The following is a 25962-nucleotide window of genomic DNA, read 5'->3' as shown; positions in this document are numbered from 1 at the left end:
TAAATGGACCATGACCTCTGGCCACATGCTCTCCCCTCTCAGAATGTCCTGTATCCACTGTGAGGCAACACACTATCCCTGGAGTCTTGACTACAGCCACAGAAACCCCTACCTGCATCCTTACTATTGGGTCTCATCACTATCTCTCTGCCTGACTTCACCCTTCCCTTTTTTGGCCTCAGAGCTGGACAGTGTGGCACTAACTAACCCAGCTGGTGGTGCTGGCCTCTGAAAGGTCATTCCTCCAGCCACAGTATCCAAAAGGGTATTCCTGTTAGTCAGGGGAATCCAGCTCTGTCTACCTACTCCCCTTACTACTCCAGGCAGTCACCCGTCTATCTGTGACCTGCACCTGAGGTATGACCACCTCACTAAAGCTCTCACCTATGATATCCACAGAATGTCAGATGATCCAGGATACATCCAGCTCCAATTCCTTCACTTGATTTGTCAGTAGCTGCAGCTGGGTGGACTTCCCATAGATATCATCATCAGGGAGACTGTGAGGTTCCCTGACTTCCAACATTTTTCCTTAATACTCATAGCAGACAATTTCTCCTGGCACAGAATCCTATTAAATTACTAACCTGCCCACTGGAAAGCAGGTTATTCAATCAGCCTCTGCTCCAGTTAAGCCAACTTACTGTTTTTAACCATACAAACATATTTATACAATCACAGGCAGACTGGGTCAGGTCAGATATTTATAAGAATTTAAAATCTTAAAATTGTCCATATATTCGGCATACAATATTGATCCACAGAGGTAACAGATCAGAGGGCAGAAGGAAACATATGGAGAATACAAATTCACAGACAATACAATACCAGAAATGAAGCAACTTGGCTTTCTAGATGATCACTGGCATGAAACACTGGAAGTACACCCACAAGCAAGTTGTTATAAAATAAAAGCATGCAGGGATTTAAAAATCACAATATGATTATTTCAGTGTAGCTTTCCAAACAAAGACAAGAAAATACCTACCTCCCAATCTTTTAATGTTGATTCATTGATGGAACACTCGCTCATTTCAGACTCCTCGTTCCTTGATGCAACCATGAATCCTGGCTCCTTCGATGACTCTCCGGATTCATTGCCATACATGTCAGGAGACCACTGTACGAAGAAAACATACAGGTGGTCGGCCCTGCAAAACAAAGGGTCTCCTCTGAATAAACTGCTCTTCTGGTCCACTGTACCAGATGGTAGAGATTGACTGACACTTGCTGCACAGCTGCTAAAAAATCAGAATTCAGGTGAGAATTATTCAGCTGATGGTGATAACAGTCCACGAGAAGGAGACAGAAGCATAGCCCTTTGAGCCTGCTGTGTTTTCCAAACAGCTAATGGCTTATCCATGTCATATGCCCCCCCGCAATGCCTTTTCTCTATCTCCCATAACTATACGTGACTGATTAAACGAGAATGGGACTGACAGCTTGAAATTCGTGATTTCAGGGTTTTCAGATAGAGGATGAAAAAGAGTAAGGAGGCAATATTAGTTGAAGAAATAATGGTTTGTTGCAGGTATAGTATGATATGTTGGAATGATCAACAAATAAGTTTCCATTTAAACATTTTTTAAAAATCATACAAGCATATTTATAACATTCAGGCAGAATAAAGTTGAATTACATTTTTATAAGGATTAAATATTCTTAAAATTCCCTCTTCTGAGCAAAACTCACTGCTGCCTGCAAGGAGTTTGTACATTCTCCCCGTGACTGGGTGGGTTTCCTTTGGGTGCTCAGGTTTCCTCCCACAGTCCAAAGACATAGGGGTTGGTAGGTCATTGTAAATTGACCCAAGGTTAGGCTAGGATTAAATTGGGGGATTACTGGGTGGCACGGCTTGATGGGTCGGAAGGGCCTATTCCATACTGTATCTCAATAAATTAAAATTTGAAAAAAACAATTGTGATTATGGTCAGCAACAGGGAAATACAGGGCTATAGAAGTAAAAGATTAGAAACGAAAAGGAAGCTACATTGGGTTGAACAAGAACTCTCACTGATGCAATCAGATGTGAGAAGTGTACTAAAAATGTCCAAGCAGCTGAAGTAACAGCAAATTTAGGTAATATTAGGACAATAATAATTACAGATTTCAATTCACCAAATGTTAACTGGGCTGGAGTTGATATGAATGGTATAGTGGGTAACAGATTTCTAAAATTAATTCAGGAGAATTTCTTTAACCAATAATGCAGCAAACCCAAAGGATGGGAAGGGCGATGGAGTGGCAATTCCAGACTTTGTTTTAGGGAAAGAAGTTGGGCAGGTAGACAGAATTACTGGTGGCAGAGCAATTTGTGCCAGTAATCAAAATTCAGTTCCATTTATATGGAAAAGGACAAAGTTAAAATTGGGGTAAATGTGCTAAATTGGGGCAAGGTGAATTTTACTGGACCAAGTGATTTAACTGAAGTGAACTACAGCTATTGTTTTATCATAAAAACAGAAGATAACCTAAAAACACTTGAGATGTCAGGCAGCATCTGTAGGAAGAGAAGCAGGGTAAGTATTTTTGTCCAGAGACGCAATGTACTAACTTTTCTTTTACCTTTGAAATTAACCTCATCCCACAGATGCTGCCCGATCTGCTGAGCACTTCCAGCATTTTCAGTTTCATTTCAGAATCCTGGCATCTGATTTTATTGTTCATTCTCATTTACTAAATCAATCTCAAGAGCAATAGGAGGTTCAAGGGGTCTGAGATAAGCACCATTCCACAAAAAAAAGACTAGGAACATTAAATCTAAAGTCCCTAAGATGGCTTGATGTATCAAGGGCAGAATAAAGCAAAAAAAGTGAGAAGCTTCCATTTACACTGAGAACTCAGTATGCATAACACATAGAAGAATAAAGAACATATGTAAGTGAAGCCAAAAAGGTGAGGCAGGAAAGCATAAAAGCAAGTGAAACAAAATTAAATCAGAAAATCAAGGATCCATGACCATCAACTGGCTGTAAAGCAGCGTGGCCAACTCTCCCTAGTCTCTTCCCATGAAGATCGAGAGGAACACAAATTCAACTGGGCATCAGTGAAAGTCATGGTGCAAGTGAGCACAAGAGAATTCCGAGAAGCATGGTTCTCCGTGAGCAATTCCATAAATGAACATGAAGACTGATGCAGGCAAATTTCCGGAGCAGAACGCACAAAGCTTGCCGCACAGCCAATCAGCGACGGGATTTCCTCCCTACATCACAATTGAGTTTCCAAAATGACATCCAATCAGCTGATTGAAAAATATATAAAGGCCAAGCATTAGCTGGATACACCTCAATCAACAGCACACTAACAATGTCTCCTTGCATGATGACAAAACATTTGCAAGTAAATTGCCAAGATCAGGGAACAACTCAACCCAACCATCAACCAACTGAACTACATATCATCTGAATTATTTCTGGAAAAATCTTGAAAGGACATTACAGGAAAGAGAATAACTAGAAAATGAGAGGTCAAATCATTAGGGGCCATTAACATAAAACGGTATGTGAGGCATAATTGGGGTCTAATGCTTACACTGCAGTTAAAGAACAGATTTAAAGTACTGGAGTATTGGATTTAAAAAAAACAATGGAAAAGGGAGCTTCTCTGAAAGTGGATAAATAGCCAAACCTCACTGAAATACATGCCAAACTATTGAGAGGGCACTGAAAAAGCTCTAAGCTTTTTTTCCCGATTTCATCTTGGCCATAGCAATGGTGCCAGAGGACTGATAACACTGTGCTGTTGTACAGGTCAGGAAGAAGAAAGAAACGGAAAAATTAAAAAGTTAGTTAATTCCACTTCAGTGGTAGGAAACTTATTGGAATCGATTCCAAAGAAAAAGTATTAAACTGATTTAGAAAGACATAAATTAATCAGCTACAACCAGATTACAATTGTTTCTGTCTGATGAATTTGACTGGAAATTTTGCGGTTGTAACGAGTGTTGATAAGGCTCCATTCATTTGAAGTAATTGATATGAATTTTAGGAACGCAAACAACAGGAATTCTGCAGATGCTGGAAATTCAAGCAACACACATAAAAGTTGCTGGTGAACGCAGCAGGCCAGGCAGCATCTCTAGGAAGAGGTATAGTCAACGTTTCAGGCTGAGACCCTTCGTCAGAACTAACTGAAAGAAGAGTTAGTGAGAGATTTGAAAGTGGGAGGGGGAGGGGGAGATCCAAAATGATAGGAGAAGACAGGACCATATCCTTCCATACACCTCCCATCCATGTATCTGTCCAATCTATTCTTAAATGTTAAAAAAGAACCTGCATTTACCAACACACATCAAAGTTGCTGGTGAACGCAGCAGGCCAGGCAGCATCTCCAGGAAGAGGTACAGTCGACGTTTCAGGCCGAGATCCTGATGAAGGACTAACTGAAAGAAGAGTTAGTGAGAGATTTGAAAGTGGGAGGGGGAGGGGGAGCTTCTCCTTAAAAATTCCATCTGGCAGGCTGGTCAAACAAAGTAAAAGCCCAAGGGATCCAAAAGTGGCAAAGTGACTTGGAGATTGGTTGAAGACAGGAAGGGGAGTTTTGTTACTGGAAAACTGTTACCAGTGGAGTTCCAGACTCAGTGCTTGGTGCTACTTCCTGTGATATAACTTAAACTCAAGAGACATGATAGTGAGGTTTGCCAACCAAATATCCATGGGACTGAGAGTAAGGAAGAAAGCTTTCAACTACTATGGTCAATTGGTCAGGAAAATATTTATTTATTGAGATGCAGTGCAGAATGGGCCTTCGAGCCAGGCTGCCCAGCAGTCCCCAGACTTAACCCTAGCCTAATCATGGGCCAATTTACAATAACTAGTATATTGTAAATATACTAAATAAATAGTAGGGGACAGAGGGTCCAGTGAGATGGAGGAACTGAGGGAAATACATGTTAGTAGAGAAGTGGTGTTAGGTAAATTGAAGGGGTTGAAGGCAGATAAATTCCCAGGGCCAGATGGTCTGCATCCCAGAGTGCTTAAGGAAGTAGCCCAAGAAATAGTGGATGCATTAGTGATAATTTTTCAAAACTCTTTAGATTCTGGACTAGTTCCTGAGGATTGGAGGGTGGCTAATGTAACCCCACTTTTTAAAAAAGGAGGGAGAGAGAAACCGGGGAATTATAGACCGGTTAGCCTAACATTGGTGGTGGAGAAAATGCTACAGTCAGTTATCAAAGATGTGATAACAGCACATTTGGAAAGCGGTGAAATCATCAGACAAAGTCAGCATGGATTTGTGAAAGGAAAATCATGTCTGACGAATCTCAGAATTTTTTGAGGATGTAACCAGTAGAGTGGATAGGGGAGAACCAGTGGATGTGGTATATTTGGATTTTCAAAAGGCTTTTGACAAGGTCCCACACAGGAGATTAGTGTGCAAACTTAAAGCACACAATATTGGGGGTATGGTATTGATGTGGATAGAGAATTGATTGGCAGACAGGAAGCAAAGAGTGGGAATAAATGGGACCTTTTCAGAATGGCAGGCAGTGACTAGTGGGGTAAAGGGATCAGGGAATATGGAGAGAAGGCAGGTATAGGGTTCTGAGTTGGACGATCAGCCATGATCATACTGAATGGCGGTGCAGGCTCGAAGGGCCGAATGTCCTACTCCTGCACCTATTTTCTATGTTTCTAACTAACCCACCAAATGGTACATTTTTGGACAGTGGGAGGAACTGGAGCTCCTGGCAGAAACTCACACGGTCACGGGGAGAACGTGCAAGCTCCTTTCAGACAGCGGCGGGAATTGAACCCGGGTCACTGGTACTGTAAAGTGTTGTGCTAACCACAACAGTACCATGCCACCTCACGTAGTGCGAGGTAATGCCCTTGGATATTGGAAATAAGGCAAAGCAATACATAAATAACATGGCAGGACATGGAATGGCGTGTGTAAGTGGAGAGAACTTCGAGTGTATGTCCATAGATCTTTAATGGTAGCTGGACAGGTCAGTTAAGTGATTAAAAAAGCACAAGGGAGTCTTTCCTTAATAAGCAAAGATGCAGAATTCATCAGGGAATTTATGCCAGAACTATACAAAACATAGTTTGGACCAGAACTTCTGTGCCATTTACAAATCTCATCACCACACTGCAGAAAACAATGTTTGGGTGAGGGTGAAGAAGACGGATATGAAGATTTTAGCAGAAATGGAAAATTGTAATTTTGAAGTTATTAGTCGAAGGATTGGCGGGAAAGTATAAAAGTCTATTCTCAAACCAAGGGTAGGGGTTTGGAACTCGCAGCTTGTAAAGGTAGAAACCCTTATCAGACGCAAAGGTACTTATTTTATTCAAAAGTTCGAAGTTCAAACACAAAGAAGAGAAGATTTGTAGATGCTGGAAATCCAAGCAACACACACAAATTGCTGGAGGAACTAGCAGGCCAGGCTGTATCTATAGAAAAGAGTGCAGTCGACGTTTCATGCTGAGATCCTTCATCAGGTCTCCCAATGAAAACCTTCCTAACGGGGAGAGCACTGGCAAAGGCAAGTGTTACAATCACTGCTCTTTTTGACATACAGTACATTAAATGCACAATGTAAAAGTTTGCAGGTGACACCAAACTTGGAAATTTGGCAGTGAGATGGGCAAGTGAAGTTGAGTGCACAGGAAGTGTGAAGTGATTCCTCTGTAAGTTGGAGGAGAGGCAAGATAAATAAAATGGAGCACATTTAAAGGGGTTGCGACAACTGAGTGTGGCATAGTAGTGCCAAACCAACAAAATAAACTTATATCTTTAATATCAAATATTTGAGTTTCAATCTAGAATAAGCCGTTGAAAATTCAAGGGCTGTTTACACGTTGCTCCGTGGGAAAAAATGGCAGTAATTCCCAGCACTGTCAGCCCACGGTATTCATGGATGGATGTTGTCCAGATTATGTCTCATTAGTATTCATTAAGAATGAGTAATGTCAGGAATGCTATGCACATGCTATACACCAGCTGAACATTAAAGCTTCGCTTTATTTGTTACATGTATATTGAAACATCCAATAAAATGTGTTGTTTGCAGCAATGACCAACCCGGATGTGCTAGGGGCAGCCTGGAAGTGTTGCCACACTTCCGGCAGTAACAGAGCATATCCACAACTGACTAACTCTAACCTGCACAGATCTTTTGGAATATAGTGAGAAACTGGAGCACCCGGAGGAAACCCATGCAGTCAAGGGCAGAACATACAAACTCCATACAGACAGTGGCAAAAATTGAACCCTGGTCTACAGACAGCACTGTGAAGCATTACTCTAACTGCTATGTTACTGTGCTGCCTCTAGTAGTCTCTTAAGTGATCACTGACCCCTTTATCGCTGTGCAGTTTCGGGAGCACTGACAACAGCATATGGCAACGTGAGCCTGGGAGCAGGAACACAGTTTCAGCTAGGATTTTAAAGAGATGGGACAATTAGAAATCCTGGTGGATGAAGTAGACATGTATGGGGAGGTCCTGATTTCAGGAGGCACAAAAAGCCCACAGATGCAGTTGGCTAGAAAAAATAGAGGCTTAGCAACAGAGCTAATGGTAAGCAGTGAGCCAGAGATCACTGAGGTAACTTAAAGCCCACATCCAATTCTTCACACAATTCATCTCCCTCTCATCTCAAGTCTCTTTTACCCAAGAGCATCCAGATAAGTTTGATCCCTCTGCCCCCATCTCTGGTGTCAGATTATCAACCAATAACTACTACAAACCCAGTGACTCCCTAGCCATGTCAACTACACTTCCTCCCACCCTTTAACTTGCAAGGATTTAATACACTTTTCTCAGTTCCTCCACCTCCATTGCATCTTGTGATGAGGCCTTCCATTCTAGGACATTGAAAGCATCTTCCTTTTTAAGAAAACGGTGCTCCCCCTCCCACACCCCCCCCCCGGCCCCACTGGTGTTGACAGTGCTCTCATCTGCACCTTCCCTATTTCCTATACTTCTGGCCTCACACTATCCCTCACCTCAAGACATAACAGGGATAGAGTTCCCCTTATCCTCACCTACCACCCCACAAGCCTACTAGAGAATGTATTTTCACTGACCAGACTGCCACTACCCCAAAACAGATAGAAGAAATCTGAGAAAGGAGTCAGGTGTCAGTTGAAGAGAATTCCAAGTGCAACTCCGACACACAACAGCAAATTGATGTGATCTGGAATGGATACATAGCTTTTTCGAAGTGCTAGCACAGGAATGATGCTACCGAAATACAAAGACATTTGTCTTAAATTCAGAATACAATATTCTGAATGGCCTAATTCAACATAACCTGAAATGAGGGAGCAATTGGGTGGGTTTCCATTTGTCATTTGTATACCTCTTCTCTTCCCAAATCATAATATTTGAACCAAAACTACTGCAAACCAAACAACCAGCAAATGAGATCCAGAAATGAGAGGACAGGAGAAAAATGAAACCACCCAGTATTCTAGCCACTGAAGAAAACAATGTAAATATTTCACAGGGCAGGCAGAATCAGTGACAAGAGAAGCAGTTTTTTTTGGGATTGATAGCACTTTTCTCAAGCTGGTCCCCTCTCTAAAGATACCACTTAGGCTGTTTATTTTGAGTTCCCTGCTTTGATTTCAGATTTCTGTATCTGAAGTATTTTGTTTTAGCCCTGCTGGTTTCTATGGAATTATAAAATATTCTGTGTGGAAATCGATCTGCAGAATGTAAATCAGAGGAAACTTAAATACAATATTACTCACTTAAAGTGCAAAATTTATGATGTAATCACACCATAAAAATATAAAACTAATTACTACAGATATGCAAACTGTGTTTCAAATTCAAAATAAGATTGCAGAGCAATAGAACCATTTGACCAAAGGTTGAGTCATAAATCAAGAGTCTACAAGAAAGTCACACACCTTCAAAACAATAAGACAGATAGTACAAAATAATTCAGACCCAGATTCCTGGAAATGTAATCTATTTTTAGTGGAACAAATAGGTTATTGTAACTGTACTGTCGATACATCAGAATCAAACAAGGCACAGAACAGTAAAAGTGAGATAACACTAACAATACGCAATGTAGAAAATAGCTATCCAAATATTTGCATAAGTGGCTAAGTGTTCTTCATAATGTTCCAATCTCTGTATGATCTCACATTATTTCCAAACATTCGAAGCCAGGTCATTCTACAGCAAGATTTGTATGTTATTCCAAGTTGTACACCATTCTGGTTGACAATATATTGCCACATTCTTCCATGCTGATTCACTCCACCACACCAATGTCTAAGTGCCCTCACCCCGTTAACCTGCATTACCTATAAAGTGATTTATGGTAACCTCACAGTGGTGCTCACCATCCAAAAGCGATAACAAATAAACAAATAATAGCGAGAAACCTGAATACGCACAGTGACAATGGCTTGCATATTGCCATTGTTCTGTAAACAATCATCTCAGTATCTCGTTCTTCCCAAAACATGCCAATTATATTCACACAAACAATTAAGACCAAAATGGCACAATCACCTTTGTCCATTCTGTTGCTCTCTGCCTTCTTCTGCAGCATTTAGTACATATCAGTTCCAGTTCTGGTTCAGTGGCTTCCGGTTTAAGATGGCACTGGTGAAGCCCAACAGCTACTTATTGGTAGCAAACAATGCTGTTGAATGAACAAAGTCACTAGACAGAAGTACTGGTAGATACGAAGCAGTTTTTTTATCTGACAAAGTCAGACACAGCAGGCTTCATATTGAGACCCTTTTCAGAGGAAGAAGCCTGCTCAACTAACGCTACACGACATTTTATTGCTAAAGATCAAAGGACAGTTCCATTTTTACAATGCATCCACAATGCTTCTTCTAAATGGCACACAACCTTCACACCTCCCTCTTGGCACCCACGCGACAGACACCCAAATGAATTCTAATCTGCATTGTCTGGTCTTCCCATTAACTGTGATTCATCACTCTTAGGAACCCATTGTGCAGAGCTGCATTCTGAATTTAATCTATATTCAGATTTCAAAATTGATGCTTAAAGTTAGTTGCTGAAGTTATTTGCTCTATGAGCTAACCCCAAAAAGGCCTAACAACCTAACAAACAAAACAAAGGAAACAACTAAATACTTTGCAACACACATCAAAGTTGCTGGTGAACGCAGCATCTCTAGGAAGAGGTACAGTCGACGTTTCAGGCCGAGACCCTTCGTCAGGACTAACTGAAGGAAGAGTTAGTAAGAGATTTGAAAGTGGGAGGGGGAGGGGAAAATCCAAAATGATAGGAGAAGACAGGAGGGGGAGGGATGGAGCCAAGAGCTGGACAGGTGATTGGCAAGGGGATATGAGAGAATCATGGGACAGGGGGCTCAGGGAGAAGGAAAAGGTGGGGGTGGAAAACCCAGAGGATGGGCAAGTGGTATAGTCAGAGGGACAGAGGGAGAAAAAGGAGAGTGAGAGAAAGAATGTGTGTATAAAAATAAATAATGGATGGGGTACAAGGGGGAGGTGGGGCATTAGCGGAAGTTAGAGAAGTCAATGTTCATGCTATCAGTTTGGAGGCTACCCAGACGGAGTATAAGGTGTTGCTCCTCCAACCTGAGTGTGGCTTCATCTTTACAGTAAAGGAGGCCGTGGATAGACATGTCAGAATGGGAATGGGATGTGGAATTAAAATGTGTGGCCACTGGGAGACCCTGCTTTCGCAAGGACTCTTCCACCCCCACCGATGGCCGCTTCTCCCGTCTTCAACACTCTCTTCTTCATGGACACCCCGCTCTGGTCTTCTGGCTGCTCTGGATCTCATATTCTAACTGCCGATGGAAGATCAACCATCTCGACTTCACTGCAGGATCTCTCCCCCTCCCACTTTCAAATCTATTACTAACTCTTCCTTCAGTTAGTCCTGACGAAGGGTCTCAGCCTGAAACGTTGACTGTACCTCTTCCTAGAGATGCTGCCTGGCCTGCTGCGTTCACCAGCAACTTTGATGTGTGTTGCTTGAATTTCCAGCATCTGCAGAATTCCTCTTGTTTATGAACTAAATACTTTGTTAATAATACTTCCTCTGGTAAACAATCATCACAAAAAAATAGCCTGTAACTTCCCTTTGGACTTGGAGGTAATTCTATGTGGCAGAAGCAAGGCGAGGCAGAGTCTGGACCTGTCCCCGTGAGTGAGGAACAGCCAAAGGTTCGATCGATGTAAGTGCTGGCCAAATTGGAAAGGTCGGGTACACGCTGATTCATAACGGCGGGGTCCAGGCCCCAGAGTGGATCAAAGCGACAGAACCCGATGTTTCGACGTTTTAAGCACTGGGCCGGATTTAAAAGGTCAGGGTGCCAGGGCTGGAGGAGAGGGACAGCTCGCTGTTCCCCAACGTTTACTTGGCTCTGGGCTGAACTGAGGCTGTGGTTTCGTGTCTGTGGACAGACCCCTTCTGTGGACATCAGTTCTGAATGCTATTTGCTTGCTTTTATAGTTTGCACAAATTGTTTTTTTCTCTCTCTCTGCACATCGACTGTCTTCTTTTTTTAAATGGATTTTTTCGGGTTTCTTGTTTCGTGGCTGCCTGTTAGGAGACAAATCTCAAAGTTGTATAATGTATACATACTTTCATAATAAATGTATTTTGAACGCTGATACATCCAATCTAATAGGTCATTGTTTACTTCAAGTAGAAGAAATCTTAGCTGTGTACATACATCTATTGATGCTTCTGGACACATCTTCAGTGATGTTCCTGGAATCATCGGGTGTTTCGGGTCTTTCAACATCATACAACCTCCTCCAGATGACCCAGCCGGGGCTGATCAGACCTCAGCTTGTGTCCAGATGGCTAGTTACTTATGACTCCATAGCTCCCCTCTTTTGAGCCACAGCCATCTTGAGGCCCTCTCTGCCGCATCGGTGGTACTGCGGATGGCTCTCCTCTTCCTCTCTCCCTCAATGCCCAAATTGCTGAAGGCTGTAACTAAAGAACGGGCTATGAATCATGGCTTGCAGCTTCTTGTCAACCCCTCCCTTCGCCGTTGCCTCCAGAATTTGGTTAAAGTCTTCATCAAACTGCTTCCACAGTGAAGTCATGTTAGCTGCAGGCCATTTGATCCGCCTCCTGTTAGACTTCATGTTAGAGGGATTAGTTTGCAATACTTGGAGGTTCTGGGCACTAACGGGTGACTCCGGGCCTGGCCCCTCCTTCCAATACCCATTAAAAAAAAGACCAGAATATTTCCCAGCTCAGGTGGCTCAGCTTTGGACTTCACCAATTTGCCATGAGCACAGTGCTCTGGGCAGTGGGCAACAAGGAATACACAGGCAGAATGACAAATTGTGGAGCATAAATGGTTGCACCACCATATGGTATGGATGATCCATTGTGCAGGTCTGAAGGATGCCAGAGACTGTTGTAGACTCAGCCAACTCCATCATGGGTGTGGACATGCCCCTTTTTATTATTACCACTCGGGACGAGATACAGGAGCCTGAAGATTCACACTCATCTATAATCCGAACATTCTTCCCCTCCAGCATTGTTTTTTGAACAGTCCATGAACCCAGGAACCCTATCTCATTATTCCTCCTTTTCACTATTTATTGATTTCTCTAACTTAAAGTAATTTTTATGTCTTCCACCCCCACTATTCCCACTAAGCTGCATGGGTGTCTGGCCACACAGTAACTGAAATGCTCCCATGCACATAGCCTTTGCTGCTGCACAGATGGAATCTTTAAAATATATTAATATATATTTTGAAATCTATGTTAATATAATTGTAAAAATACCCTGTAATTTGTTAATGAATATAATCCATAATTTTTTAAAAATAATAAATGTTCAACCTTTACTTTGAAACAATTTAGAGATTCAACATATTTACATTGTCAGTGTTTCATGTTCCAACACTATTACAAATTGTAACAATAAACACAGAATGGAAGTCAGTAGCTCATTGTTAATAAACCGCTGGCCTGTTGAACAAAAAATATTCAACTACTATTATGAACTATGATGAACATTTTGCCTCAAAAGTGTTTCAGAATTACTGTGATTTCAAATTTGTCATTTCTGAGAAAGTTAAGACTGGTTCAATTAAGACGTTCACTGATATGTTGAACTATGTGCTTAGAAATGAAGAATTTGAAGAACTGTCAATTCTCATTGACATCGCTGGAACATTTCAAGCTTTTATTTCTGACTACGAATGTGGATTCAGTCTTAGGAATGCAATCAAATGTACATCCAGAAACAGACTACAATGGAACATTTTGATGATCTAACGAGGATCAAAATGTTTCATGTGCATACAAAATTAATCTGGACAGTGTTTATAGACAATGGATTTGTAATAAAGACAGTCAAGAAAAAGTTTATGAAATGTGAAAGATTTTTTGATATACTCTTCCATTACACCATCAATTAAGAAATAAAATCAAAAGTGTGTGATTTCTCAATTTTTACTCTAAATATTCATAGTATGCATGTTACAAAAAAAAGTTGCAGCAAAGTTTTCAGGATGTGTGAAAATTTCCTTCTCAGAGCAATGTTTGGTTCATACAGCTGTAAACAAAAGTGAGAGGGAATGTTGCTTCCACTAAACTGGTATTGCAAAATCACAAATTTTATGCTGCATGTCAGTGATAACAAACCGGATTCAGGTTCTAATGAAGATAGCAGTGAACTAAATGTGGATAACAGAATTCAAAACTTCCAGACCAGTTCTCTGATATCATACGACTTCTGTTTGTCACTTCAGCCATAAAATACTACACCTCACTTTGGCACCACAATCATTGACACTTAAGTGCTTACCACTTCTAGACTGGAAAGAAGACTCTTTGCAGAAGCTAAGAGCTATTCAAACCCAGGCTTCCAGGCACATCACAAACGAATCCCAGCAAGTTAGGCAATGCACCTGACAGCACTGTGATTATCTATAACTTCTGTCTGTAGGCTACACAACTGAAATCCTTGTTGGTACTTTGAAGCAGAATAGGTGTGGTGAGCTGGCACACAAACTATCCCTTTGCTTTGCTGTCACACTAGTCCACGTTATCAGTGACTTGCAACAGGTCAATCCCACTGCTCCAAGTGAAATGTCGGGACCCAAGATGGTGAACGCAATTGGCTGGTTGAGCGACACTGTGACAATGCAGAGGCTCCATAGCCAGCCTCTCTGCGGGAGATTTCCTGGGGTTTGAAAATGTGAAAGATATAAGGACATTCTCATGGTGACGGAAAAGGTGAGGATAAGAAGTTACTGGAATCTTCTGAGGCAAAAGAGACCATAAGACATAGGAGCAGATTTAGGCCATTCAGTTCATTAAGCCTACTCTGCCATTCAATCATGGCAGATTTATTATCCCCCGAACCCCATTCTCCTGCCTTCTCCCCATAATCTCACTACTCAAGAACCTATCAACCTCCACTTTAAATATACCCATTGATTTGGCCTCCACAGCCGTCCATGCAATGAATTGCACAGATCCGCCACCCTCTGGTTAAAGAAATTCCTCCTCATCTCTGTCCTCGTAGTTTAAGGTTGTGCCCTCAGGTCCACTATAGGAAACATCCTTTCCATGTCCACTCTATCTAGGCCTCTCAATATTCGTTAGGTTTCAATGGGATTCCCCCAACCACTCACCATTCTTTTAAATTCCAGTGATTTCAGGCCTAGAGTCATCAAATGCCCCTCTTACATTAACCTTTCATTCCTAGGATCATCCCCATAAACCTGAGACCACGGAATGAGAGGGAAATGGACGGTGAGGAGCTGAATTTGATATGCACTTTTTGTCTAATTCATTTATAAAATATGGATAATGTCAGCAGGGCTGGCATTTATGGTGCATGCCTAACTGCCTTGAGGATATGGGGATACTGCCTTTTCTATCCACTGCAGTGTTCAGTGAAGACTACATGGTCTGAGCATTATTTCAAACGGGTCATGTATTTGTGTGCTGGCAATAATATGTAACCCAGATTGATAAAAGGTAGAAGATCTATTTTCCTAAAGGAGAAAATGTGGACGACAAGTTCATTAACATAACCACAATGCTATAGTCACCCTCAATGCTCGGCAATGCTCTGATGTCCACAGACAATTTAGCCTATCAATACACTTCTACCTGGGCTGATGGTACTGCTCAGGCTGCAGCGCTGTGCTTCTCCTGTAAAAACAAGTCATCATTAAAATATTGGAATGAAGTACCTGCTGCATTTGCATACCCGGAAGTGTGAAAGATGTGATGTACTTGGTCACAGTATTCGGACAATTGCACCAGTTTGTTGAATGCAAGTGCTGACTGAAAGAGATTATGTACTAGAGATGCAAAACTGCAAGCAGCGCAATGTTTGGTAGACAGAATTTGCTCTCCTTTATCAGTTTCGTTATCAGCAGTCGAGCATTTATTTCTTGTCCCCTTGCCTCTGCATTTTTTGGTCTACAAGAATAAATGGACCCGCAGACATGCAACACCTTTCTCTAGTGGGATTCTCTAAATGAGAATCCTTCTCATGGCTCAGTCCATCTCACTCTGCACACTGACTTCCAAAAGTGGCAGACAAAAGACTTGGCAGTATTGTGCCTTGTAAAGTGCAGAGTGAGAAGTTGTAGTAGGATGTAAACACACAGGTAGAAGAGGTAGACGAGTGGCAGACAAAGTTTAATGCAGGGAAATGTGTGGTGTTGTATCTTTGTAGAAAATTGAGGAGACACAATAAAGAATGAAGGACAACATTCCAAAAGGGGGTGCAGGAGCACAGGGAAGTTGAGAATGCAATTAATAAGGCTGGGCTTTATCAAAAAACATGCAGAGATTAGAAATGGAAAATGCAAGCAGAAACCATATAAATCTGTTGTCTGATCTAAACAGAACTGTTTTGTTCAATTATGGTCATCACATAACAGGAAAGATGCAAAGGCATTTGTGAAAGTTCAGAAATGATGCTGTTCATCGGATGGGGAACTACAGCCTCAAAGATAAGTTGTTGAGGTAATGTTTTCATTAAAGGTAAGGCTGAAAGAAGATCGGATATAAATATATAAAATGATGAGAAACATAGAAACATAGAAAACATATAGCACAATACAGGCCCTTCAGCCCACAAAGTTGCGCCGAACATGTCCCTACCTTAGGACTACCTAGGCTTTACCCATAGCCCTCTATTTTTCTAAGCTTCATATAACCATATAACAATTACAGCACGGAAACAGGCCATCTCGGCCCTTCTAGTCCATGCCGAACTCTTACTCTCACCTAGTCCCACCGACCTGCACTCAGCCCATAACCCTCCATTCCTTTCCTGTCCATGTACCTATCCAATTTAACTTTAAATGACAACATTGAACCTGCCTCAACCACTTCTGCTGGAAGCTCGTTCCACACAGCTACCACTCTGAGTAAAGAAGTTCCCCCTCGTGTTACCCCTAAACTTTTGTCCTTTAACTCTCAACCCATGTCCTCTTGTTTGAATCTCCCCCACTCTCAATGGAAAAAGCTTATCCACGTCAACTCTATCTATCCCCCTCATAATTTTAAATACCTCTATCAAGTCCCCCCTCAACCTTCTATGCTCCAAAGAATAAAGACCCAACTTGTTCAACCTTTCTCTGTAACTTAGGTGATGAAACCCAGGTAACATTCCAGTAATTCTTCTCTGTACTCTCCCTATTTTGTTCACATCTTTCCTATAATTCGGTGACCAAAACTGTACACAATACTCCAATTTTGGCCTCACCAATGCCTTGTACAATTTCAACATAACATCCCAACTCCTATACTCAATGCTCTGATTTATAAAGGCCAGCATACCAAAAGCTTTCTTCACCACCCTATCCACGTGAGAATCCACCTTTAGGGAACTATGCACCATTATTCCTCGATCCCTCTGTTCTATTGCATTCTTCAATGCCCTACCATTTACCATGTATGTCCTATTTTGATTAATCCTACCAAAATGTAGCACCTCACATTTATCAGAATTAAACTCCATCTGCCATCTTTCAGTCCACTCTTCTAAGTGGTCTAAATCTCTCTGCCAGCTTTGAAAACCAACTTCATTATCCACAACTCCACCTATCTTAGTATCATCTGCATACTTACTCATCCAATTTACCATCCAGATCATTAATGTATATGACAAACAACATTGGACCCAGTACAGATCCTTGAGGCACACTGCTACACACCATCCTCCAATTTGACACACAGTTATCCACCACTACTCTCTGGCGTCTCCCATCCAGCCACTGCTGAATCCATTTTACTACTTCGATATTAATGCCTAGCAATTGAAAGTTCCTAACTAACCTTCCGTGTGAAACCTTGTCAAAGGCCTTACTGAAGTCCATATAGACAACATCCACCGCTTTACCCTCATCAACTTTCTTAGTACCTCATCGAAAAATTCAATAAGGTTTGTCAAACACAAATCCATGTTGACTGTTCCCAAGCAGACCCGGTCTATCCAGATAATTATATATACCATCTCTAAGAATATTTTCCATCAATTTACCCACCACTGACGTCAAATTCACAGGCCGATAATTGCCAGGTTTACTCTTAGAACCCTTTTTAAACAATGGAACTACATGAGCAATGTGCCAATCCTCAGGCTCCATCCCAGTTTCTAATGACATTTGAAATATTTCTGTCAGAGCCCCTGCTATTTCCACACTAACTTCCCTCAAGGTCCTAGGAATATCTTGTCCGGACCCGGAGACTTATCCACTTTTATATTCCTTAAAAGCACCAGTACTTCCTCTTCTTTAATTGTCATACTTTCCATAACTACCCTTCTTGTTTCCCTTACCTTACACAATTCAATATCGTTCTCCTTAGTGAATACCGAAGAAAAGAAATCGTTCAAAATCTCCCCCATCTCTTTTGGCTCCGCACATAGCCGTCCACTCTGATTCTCTAAGAGATCAATTTTATCCCTCACTATCCTTTTGCTATTAACATAACTGTAGAAACACTTTGGATTTATTTTCACCTTACTTGCCAAAGCAGCCTTGTATCTTCTTTTAGCTTTTCTAATTTCTTTCTTAAGATTCTTTTTACATTCTTTATATTCCTCGAGCACCTCATTAACTCCAAGCTGCCTATATTTATTGAAGATCCCTCTCTTTTTCTGAACCAAGTTTCCACTATCCCTTGAAAACCATGGCTCTCTCAAACTTTTAACCTTTCCTTTCAACCTAACAGGAACATAAAGATCCTGTACCCTTAACATTTCAACTTTAAATGACCTCCATTTCACTATTACATCCTTCCCATAAAACAAACTGTCCCAATCCACTCCTTCTAAATCCTTTTGCATCTCCTCAAAGTTAGCCTTTCTCCAAACAAAAATCTCAATTCTAGGTCCAGACCGATCCTTCTCCATAATTATATTGAAACTAATGGTATTGTGATCACTGGACCCGAAGTGCTCCCCAACACATACCTCCGTCACCTGCCCTATCTCATTCCCTAACAGGAGATCCAACACTGCCCCTTCTCTCGTTGGTACCCCTATGTATTGCTGCAAATAACTATCTTGCTCACATTTGACAAACTCCAAACCATCCAGCCGTTTGACAGAATGGGCTTCCCAGTCTATGTGTGGAAAATGAAAATCTCCCACAATCACAACCTTGTGCTTACTACAAATACCTGCAGTCTCCTTACAAATTTGCTCCTCCAGTTCTCGGTCCCCATCAGGTGGTCTATAATACACCCCTATAAGCATCACAACACCTTTCCTACACCTCAATTCCACCCAAACAGCCTCCCTAGACGAGTCCACTAATCTATCCTGCCAGAGCACCGCTGTTATATTTTCTCTGACAAACAATGCAACACCTTCACCTCTTGCCCCTCCTATTCTATCACACCTGAAGCAACAAAATCCTGGAATATTTAGTGCTGCAGCCATGTTTCACTAATAGCTACAACATCATATTTCCAGGTATCAATCCATGCTCTAAGCCCATCCACCTTTCTTACAATGCTCCGAGCATTAAAATAGATGCACTTAAGAAACTCTCCACCTCCTACTCTCTGTTTATCCTTAATGGAACAAACAACTTTGCAACCTTTTTCTTCCTTGTCCCCTACATCTTTGGTCTGAGTGCTCCTGATGTCTGTCCCCTGCCTATCCTCCCTCACACGCTGTCTACCTGCCTTCTCCATTTGTGAACTAACCTCCCCTCTCCTAGTCTCCTTAATTTGATTCCCTCCCCCCAACCATTCTAGTTTAAATTCACCTCAGTAGCCCTCGCAAATCTCCCTGCCAGGATATTGGTCCAGGTAGCCATCCAGGAGTATTTTAAAAGACCCTATAGTTTCCGCCTCCACCACCACTGCCGGCAGCACATTGCACGCACTCACCACTCTCTACGTACAAAACTTACCCCTGACACCTCCTCTGTACCTACTTCCAAGCACCTTAAAACTGTGCCCCCTCGTACTAGCCAATTCAGCCCTGGGGAAAAGCCTCTGACTAGCCACACGATCAATGCCTCTCATCATCTTATTCACCTCTATCAAGTCACCTCTCATCCTCTGTCGCTCCAAGGAGAAAAGGCTGAGTTCACTCAACCTATTCTCATAAGGCATGCTCCCCAATCCAGGCAACATCCTTGTAAATCTCTTTCGCACCCTTTCTATAGTTTCCACATCCTTCCTGCAGTGAGGCGACTAGAACTGAGCACAGTACTCCAAGTTGAGTCTGACCCGGGTCCTATATAGCTGCAACATTACCTTTCGGCTCTTAAACTCAATCCCACGATTGATGAAGGCAATGCCCCATATGCCTTCTTAACCACAGAGCTAACCTGTGTAGCAGCTTTGAGTGCCCTATGGACTCGGACCCCAAGATCCCTCTGATCCTCCACACTGCCAAGAGTCTTACCATTAATGCTATGTTCTGCCATCATATTTGACCTACCAAAATGAACCACCTCACACTTATCTGGGTTAACTCCATCTGCCACTTCTCAGCCCAGTTTTGCATCCTATCAATGTCCTGCTGTAATCTCTGATAGCCCTCCACACTATCCACAACACCTCCTACCTTTGTGGCATCAGCAAATTTACTAACCCATCCCTCCACTTCCTCATCCAGGTCACTTATAAAAATCACAAAAAGTAGGGGTCCCAGAACAGATCCCTGAGGAACACCACTGGTCACTGGCCTCCATACAGAGTATGACCCGTCTACAACCACTCTTTGCTTTCTTGTGGGCAAGCCAGTTCTGGATCCATAATGCAAGGTCCCCTTGGATCCCATGCCTCCTTACTTTCTCAATAAGTCTTGCATGGGGTACCTTATCAAATTACTTGCTAAAATCCATATACACTACATCTACAGCTCTACCTTCATCAATGTGTTTAGTGACATCCTCAAAAAATTCAGTCAGGCTCGTAAGGCACAATCTGCCTTTGACAAAGCCATATTGACTATTCCTAATCATATTATGCTTCTCCAAATGTTCATAAATCCCCTCTCAGGATCTTCTCCATCAACTTACCAACCACTGAAGTAAGACTCACTGGCCTATAATTTCTTGAGATATTTCTACTCTCTTTCTTGAATAAGGGAACAACATCTGCAACCCTCCAATCCTCTGGAACCTCTCCTGTCCTCATTGATGATACAAAGATCATTGCCAGAGGCTCGGCAATCTCCTCCCTCGCTTCCCACAGTAGCCTGGGTACATCCCATCCGGTCCTGGTGACTTATCCAACTTGATGCTTTCCAAAAGCTCCAGCACATCCTCTTTCTTAATATCTACATTCTCAAGCTTTTCAGTCCACTGCAAGTCATCCCTACAATCGCCAAGATCCTTTTCCGTAGAGAATACTGAAGCAAGTATACATTAAGTACCTCCGCTATTTCCTCCGGTTCCATACACACTTCTCCAATGTCACACTTGATTGGTCCTATTCTCTCACATCTTATCCTTTTGCTCTTCACAAACTTGTAGAATGCCTTGGGGTTTTCCTTAGTCCTGTCCGCCAACGCCTTCTCATGGCCCCTTCTGGCTCTCCAAATTTCCTTCTTAAACTCCTTTCTGCAAGCCTATAATCTTCTAGATTCATATCATTACCTAGTTTTTTGAACCTTTTGTAAGTTCTTCTTTTCTCCTTGACTAGATTTGCAACAGCACCACGGATCTTGTACTGTATCTTCCTTTCCATGTCTCATTGGGACGTACCTGCTCAGAACCCCACGCAAATATCCCCTGAACATTTACCATATTTCTTTAGTACGTTTCCCTGAGAACATCATCTGTTTCCAATTTATGCTTCCAAGTTCCTGCCTGATAGCCTCAGATTTCCCCTTACTCCAATTAAACGTTTCCCTAACGTGTCTGTTCCTATCCCTCTCCAGTGCTATGGTAAAGGAGATAGAATTGTGATCACTATCTCCAAAGTGCTCTCCCACTGAGAGACCTGACACCTGACCAGATTCATTTCCCAATACCAGATCAAGTACAGCCTCTCCTCTTGTAAGCTTATCTACATAATGTGTCAAGAAACCTTCTTGAACACAACTAACAAACTCTACCCCATCTAAACCCCTCACTCTAGGGAGATGCCAATCAATATTTGGGAAATTAAAATCTCCCACCACAACAACCCTGTTACTATTACTCCTTTCCAGAATCTGTCTCCCTATCTGCTCCTCAATGTCCCTGTTAATATTGCGTGGTCTGTAAAAAACACCCGGTAGAGTTATTGACCCCTTCCTGTTCCTAACTTCCACCCACAGAGACTCCGTAGACAACCCCTCCATGACTTCCTCCTTTTCTGCAGCCGTGACACTATCTCTGATCAACAGTGCCACGCCCCCACCTCTTTTGCCTCCGTCCCTCCCTGTCCGTTCTGAAACATTTAAAGCCTGGCACTTGAAGTAGCCATCCCTGCCCCTGCACCATCCAAGTCTCTGTAATGGCCACAACATCATAGCTCCAAGTGCTGATCCACGGTCTAAGCTTATCCGCTTTGCTCACAATACTCCTTGCGTTAAAATAGACACATCTGAAATCGTCGGTCTGAGCGCGTCCCTTCTCTATCACTTGCTTATCCTCTCTCACACACTGTCTCCAAGCTTTCTCTATTTGTGAGCCAACCGCCTCTTCCCCAGTGTCTTCAGTTTGGTTCCCACCCCCGAACAATTCTAGTTTAAACTCTCCCCAGTAGCCTTAGCAAACCTCCCCACCAGGATATTGGTCCCCCTGGGATTCAAGTGCAACCCATCCTTTTTGTACAGGTCACACCTGCCCCAGAAGAGGTCCCAATGATCCAGTAATCTGAATCCCTGCCCCCTGCTCCAATCCCTCAGCCACACATTTATCATCCACTGCATTCTATTCCTACACTCACTATCACGTGGCACAGGTAGTAATCCCGAGATTACTACCTTTGAGGTCCTGCTTCTCAATTTCTTTCCTAACTCCCTGTAGTCTGTTTTCAGGACCTCCTCCCTTTTCCTACCCATGTCGTTGGTAGCAATATGTACCACGACCTCTGGCTGTTCACCTTCCCACTTCAAGATATCGTGGATTCAATCAGAAACGTCCCAGACCCTGGCACCTGGGAGGCAAACTACCATCTGCGTTTCTTTCCTGCGTCCACAGAATCACCTGTCTGACCCCCTAACTATAGAGTCCCCATCCTCTTCTTTTCCCAAACCTTCTGAGCCACAGGGCCAGAATCTGTGCCAGAGGCCAACCACTGTTGCTTCCCCCAGGTAGGCCATCCCCTCCAACAGTACTCAAGCTTTTTGTTAAGGAGGACAGCCACTGGGGTACTCCCTAGCACCTGCTTCTTGCCCTTCCCTCTCCTGACTGTTACCCACTTCTCAGTCTCTTGTGGTCCCGGGGTGACTACCTGCCTATAGCTGCTCTCCATCACCTCCTCACTCTCCCTGACCAGACGAAGATCATCGAGCTGCATCTCCAGTTCCCTAACGCGGTCTTTAAGGAGCTGCAGCTCGATGCACCTGGTGCAAATGTGGTTGGCCGGGAGGCCAGGAGTCTCTAGGACTTCCCACATCTGACACCAAGCACAGAAAACCGGCCTCACACACATCCTCTCTGTCTTTATTTTAAACAGATAACCTACCTGGCCTCAACCCTTTATTGCCAAAGCCCCGTTGAGCCAAACCCTTCCTACTCTGTCTCCCACTACTCTGACACCCGCTCCTCAGACGCCTGAACAAAATAGGTAAAGGCAACTCCTGCCTTTAGGGTTATGAAATTTTACCCACAAATTACACTGGGCAACAAAGACTTTACTTCCTGAATACTTTTGGGTGTTCCTTAGTATTTTGGGCTGCTGATCATTAAAATCATCAGGAAATTTCCCTGTCATGCAGCATTTTTAAAAAAATCTTTTATATTTGTTATTTCAAGATTAAGGAAGGTATTTTTGTTAGACCACAAATGAAACAGGTCATCAATGACAGACAATTCTAAGAACCACAGGTGGGACTGGAGAAAATTGTATGGAAGGCATTCAGAAATGTTGTTGATATCCTTCTTGGCAACTACACAGCACCAAACTACATGCTGCTGGTCGACAATGTACTTCAAGCATACAAAACCACGCAGTGCAACACGTCACTAAAGATTCATTATCTGCATTCCCGTTTAGAATTTTTCCCTGCCAATCTTGGTGCTGTCAGTGACGAGCATGGTGAGAGGTTTCACTAGGAGATTGCAGTCATAGAGAAACAGTTATCAGGGCAACTGGAATCCATCAATGCTGGCTAATTATTGTTGGACACTGAAGTGAGAAGTCTCAGACACTCAGTACAAACAAAAATAATCAACAATATATTTTTAGCCCAGTTCAACTATTGAAAAGTGTCAGCATCCATAACAATAAAAGATAATTTCGTTTCTCCATAGTCCTACGTGACACAAGTTGTCTGAAATTATATTTGTGTTCAACTTCAAGTGGTCTATCATAAACAAAAAAAATTCAGAGGAAGAAACACTTCTGAAAAAAAATCGTTGTCCAGTGTTATCGATACAAAATATAAATTTCTCTCTGGAATTTATGGGAAAAAACTAAATAAATCAACATGTGATACAGAAAATTGTGGTACAACTGCTTTCTAGGATCATAACCGTCCCCATGATAATAGGATCACTTGTAGTGGGAGGCTGTTACTCTGGTCAAGGGTTGTAGAACTGGAGGTCACATGTATAAAGGGGAAGAGAATTATTGTGTCAGAGGAAGATATATTGTTATGCAGCATATAGTTGGAATGTGGACAGCACTGCATGCAAATGCAATGGAGGCAGGTTTCACTGTGGCCTTTAGGAGAGAACTAGATAAATATAACCTGACAAAAAATTGCATGGCTACACACAACAGGCAAGTGAGTGGAACTGTTAGGTTACTCTGGTAGAGACGTAGAGTCATGAAAGGCTGAATGGCTTTCCTTATCTTGAAGCTATTCTTTAACATCAGTTTACCAGGTTCACAGCCTTCTGAAATGGCACACATTTTTGAGCACAATTTGTTAAAAAAAAGTTCTATTCCTGCCTCCAAAATGGACATGTCATTACATCAGATACGCTCATGAAAAACATGCACAAATGGCATTGAAACAACCCATGCACACTCCCAGACACTATCATTTTAGTCCAGGGTTTTATACACAGTTTAATTTCTAAGTACATTAAAAATTTAGTAACATTTGAATGATATTAAATGACCTACTTTCAACTGAACACAAATTATGCAACAAAGGTACACATAAATAATTCATTTAGGTTCATTAATGTAGAAAGTGGATATCTCCTATTTTAATAAGCAGTACACTTCTAATATTTGTAAGAGTGGATAGAAGGCCTTTCAAGTTGCCCTAGGCGGAACCATCCTGACCTATCAAAATAAACATTTTCGTCTTTCATCATCAACAAATTGTACAAAAGTCAGTGATTTAACTAAGACTCAAATGGACAGTTAGGTTATTTACCATGCACAAAATGTTTGCACAGGGAAGTTTGCACTGTGTAGCTATCAGAGCCTGAACCTCAGTAGAATTCCAGTGCGAGCCCAAGATAGATTTACCTTTCATGTGGCACTTCAAACCAATATTCGTGTTTCCTGTCCCTCTGGGCATACTGTTGCATGGATGCACTTGCTACAGACACAAACGTCTTCCTCATTGGTTTTCCAACTCTCAAGCACAGGAATTTATGAGAGCGATGCCGCCTTTTCTCCTTTGCTACAATATTACCTGAAATGTAATAATAAAAACACAATAATTAATACCTTTTGTTCGGAGCTCAAAGTTTTGCTTTGTGAGTTCACAAGGTACAACTTCTCCTCTTGGCTTTGGAGCACCTAAACAAAGGCAAAAGACACTCCACGTTGCTCTTTATCGATTACTATGGCGCAGCTTCAACAGAATGCAAACTTTGGGTATTTATTAATCTTGGGAGTTCATGAAAACAAAAAGAGGTGCTGCTTTTAGTCGCCGAGACCTGCGATACTTTGTGACACGCACAAAATGCCGGAGGAACGCAGCAGGCCAGGCAGTATTTATGGAAAAAAGTACAGTCGACATTTTGGGCTGAGACTCCTTGGCAGGACTGGAGAAAAAAAGATGAGGAATAGATTTAAAAGGTGGGAGAAGGGGGGAGAGCAAAACACCAGAAGATAGAACAAAGGGGGGGGTGGAGCACCAGAGGGAGGTGATGGGCAGGCAAGGAGATAAGGTGAGAGAGGGACAAAGGGATAGGAAATAGTGAAGAGTGGGTGGGGGGCATTATCAGAAGTTTGAGAAATCGATATTCATGACATCAGGTTGGAGGCTACCCAAACAAAATATAAGGTGTTGTTCCTCCAACCAAAGTGTGGCCTCATCATGACAGTGGAGGTGACCACGAATGGGAAGTGGAATTAAAATGAGTAGCTACTGGGTGATCCCGCTTGTTCTGGTGGACGGAGCGTAGATGCTCAGCGAAGCGGTCTCCCAATCTACATCGGGTCTCACCAAT

At 42.3% G+C, this 25962-nt stretch overlaps 1 protein-coding gene across 2 annotated transcripts in view; it reads right to left on the bottom strand.

Moving 5' to 3' along the window:
- LOC134349800 (oxidation resistance protein 1-like) overlaps positions 1 to 25962 on the bottom strand; it is a 568100-nt gene that overhangs the window by 76553 nt on the left and 465585 nt on the right. For both annotated transcript variants that reach the window (XM_063054685.1, XM_063054693.1), the window contains exons 10-11: positions 25031 to 25199; positions 989 to 1151 (exon numbers count right to left, since the gene is read on the bottom strand). In XM_063054685.1, coding sequence (XP_062910755.1) covers positions 989 to 1151; positions 25031 to 25199 — 332 coding nt within the window. The remainder of the gene's footprint in view (positions 1 to 988; positions 1152 to 25030; positions 25200 to 25962) is intronic.

The sequence above is a fragment of the Mobula hypostoma genome, chromosome 1 (genome assembly GCF_963921235.1).
Source record: "Mobula hypostoma chromosome 1, sMobHyp1.1, whole genome shotgun sequence".
NCBI lineage: Eukaryota > Metazoa > Chordata > Chondrichthyes > Myliobatiformes > Myliobatidae > Mobula > Mobula hypostoma.
The sequence above is the reverse complement of the archived record's forward strand: the minus strand, read 5'-3'. Positions and strand labels throughout refer to the sequence as shown.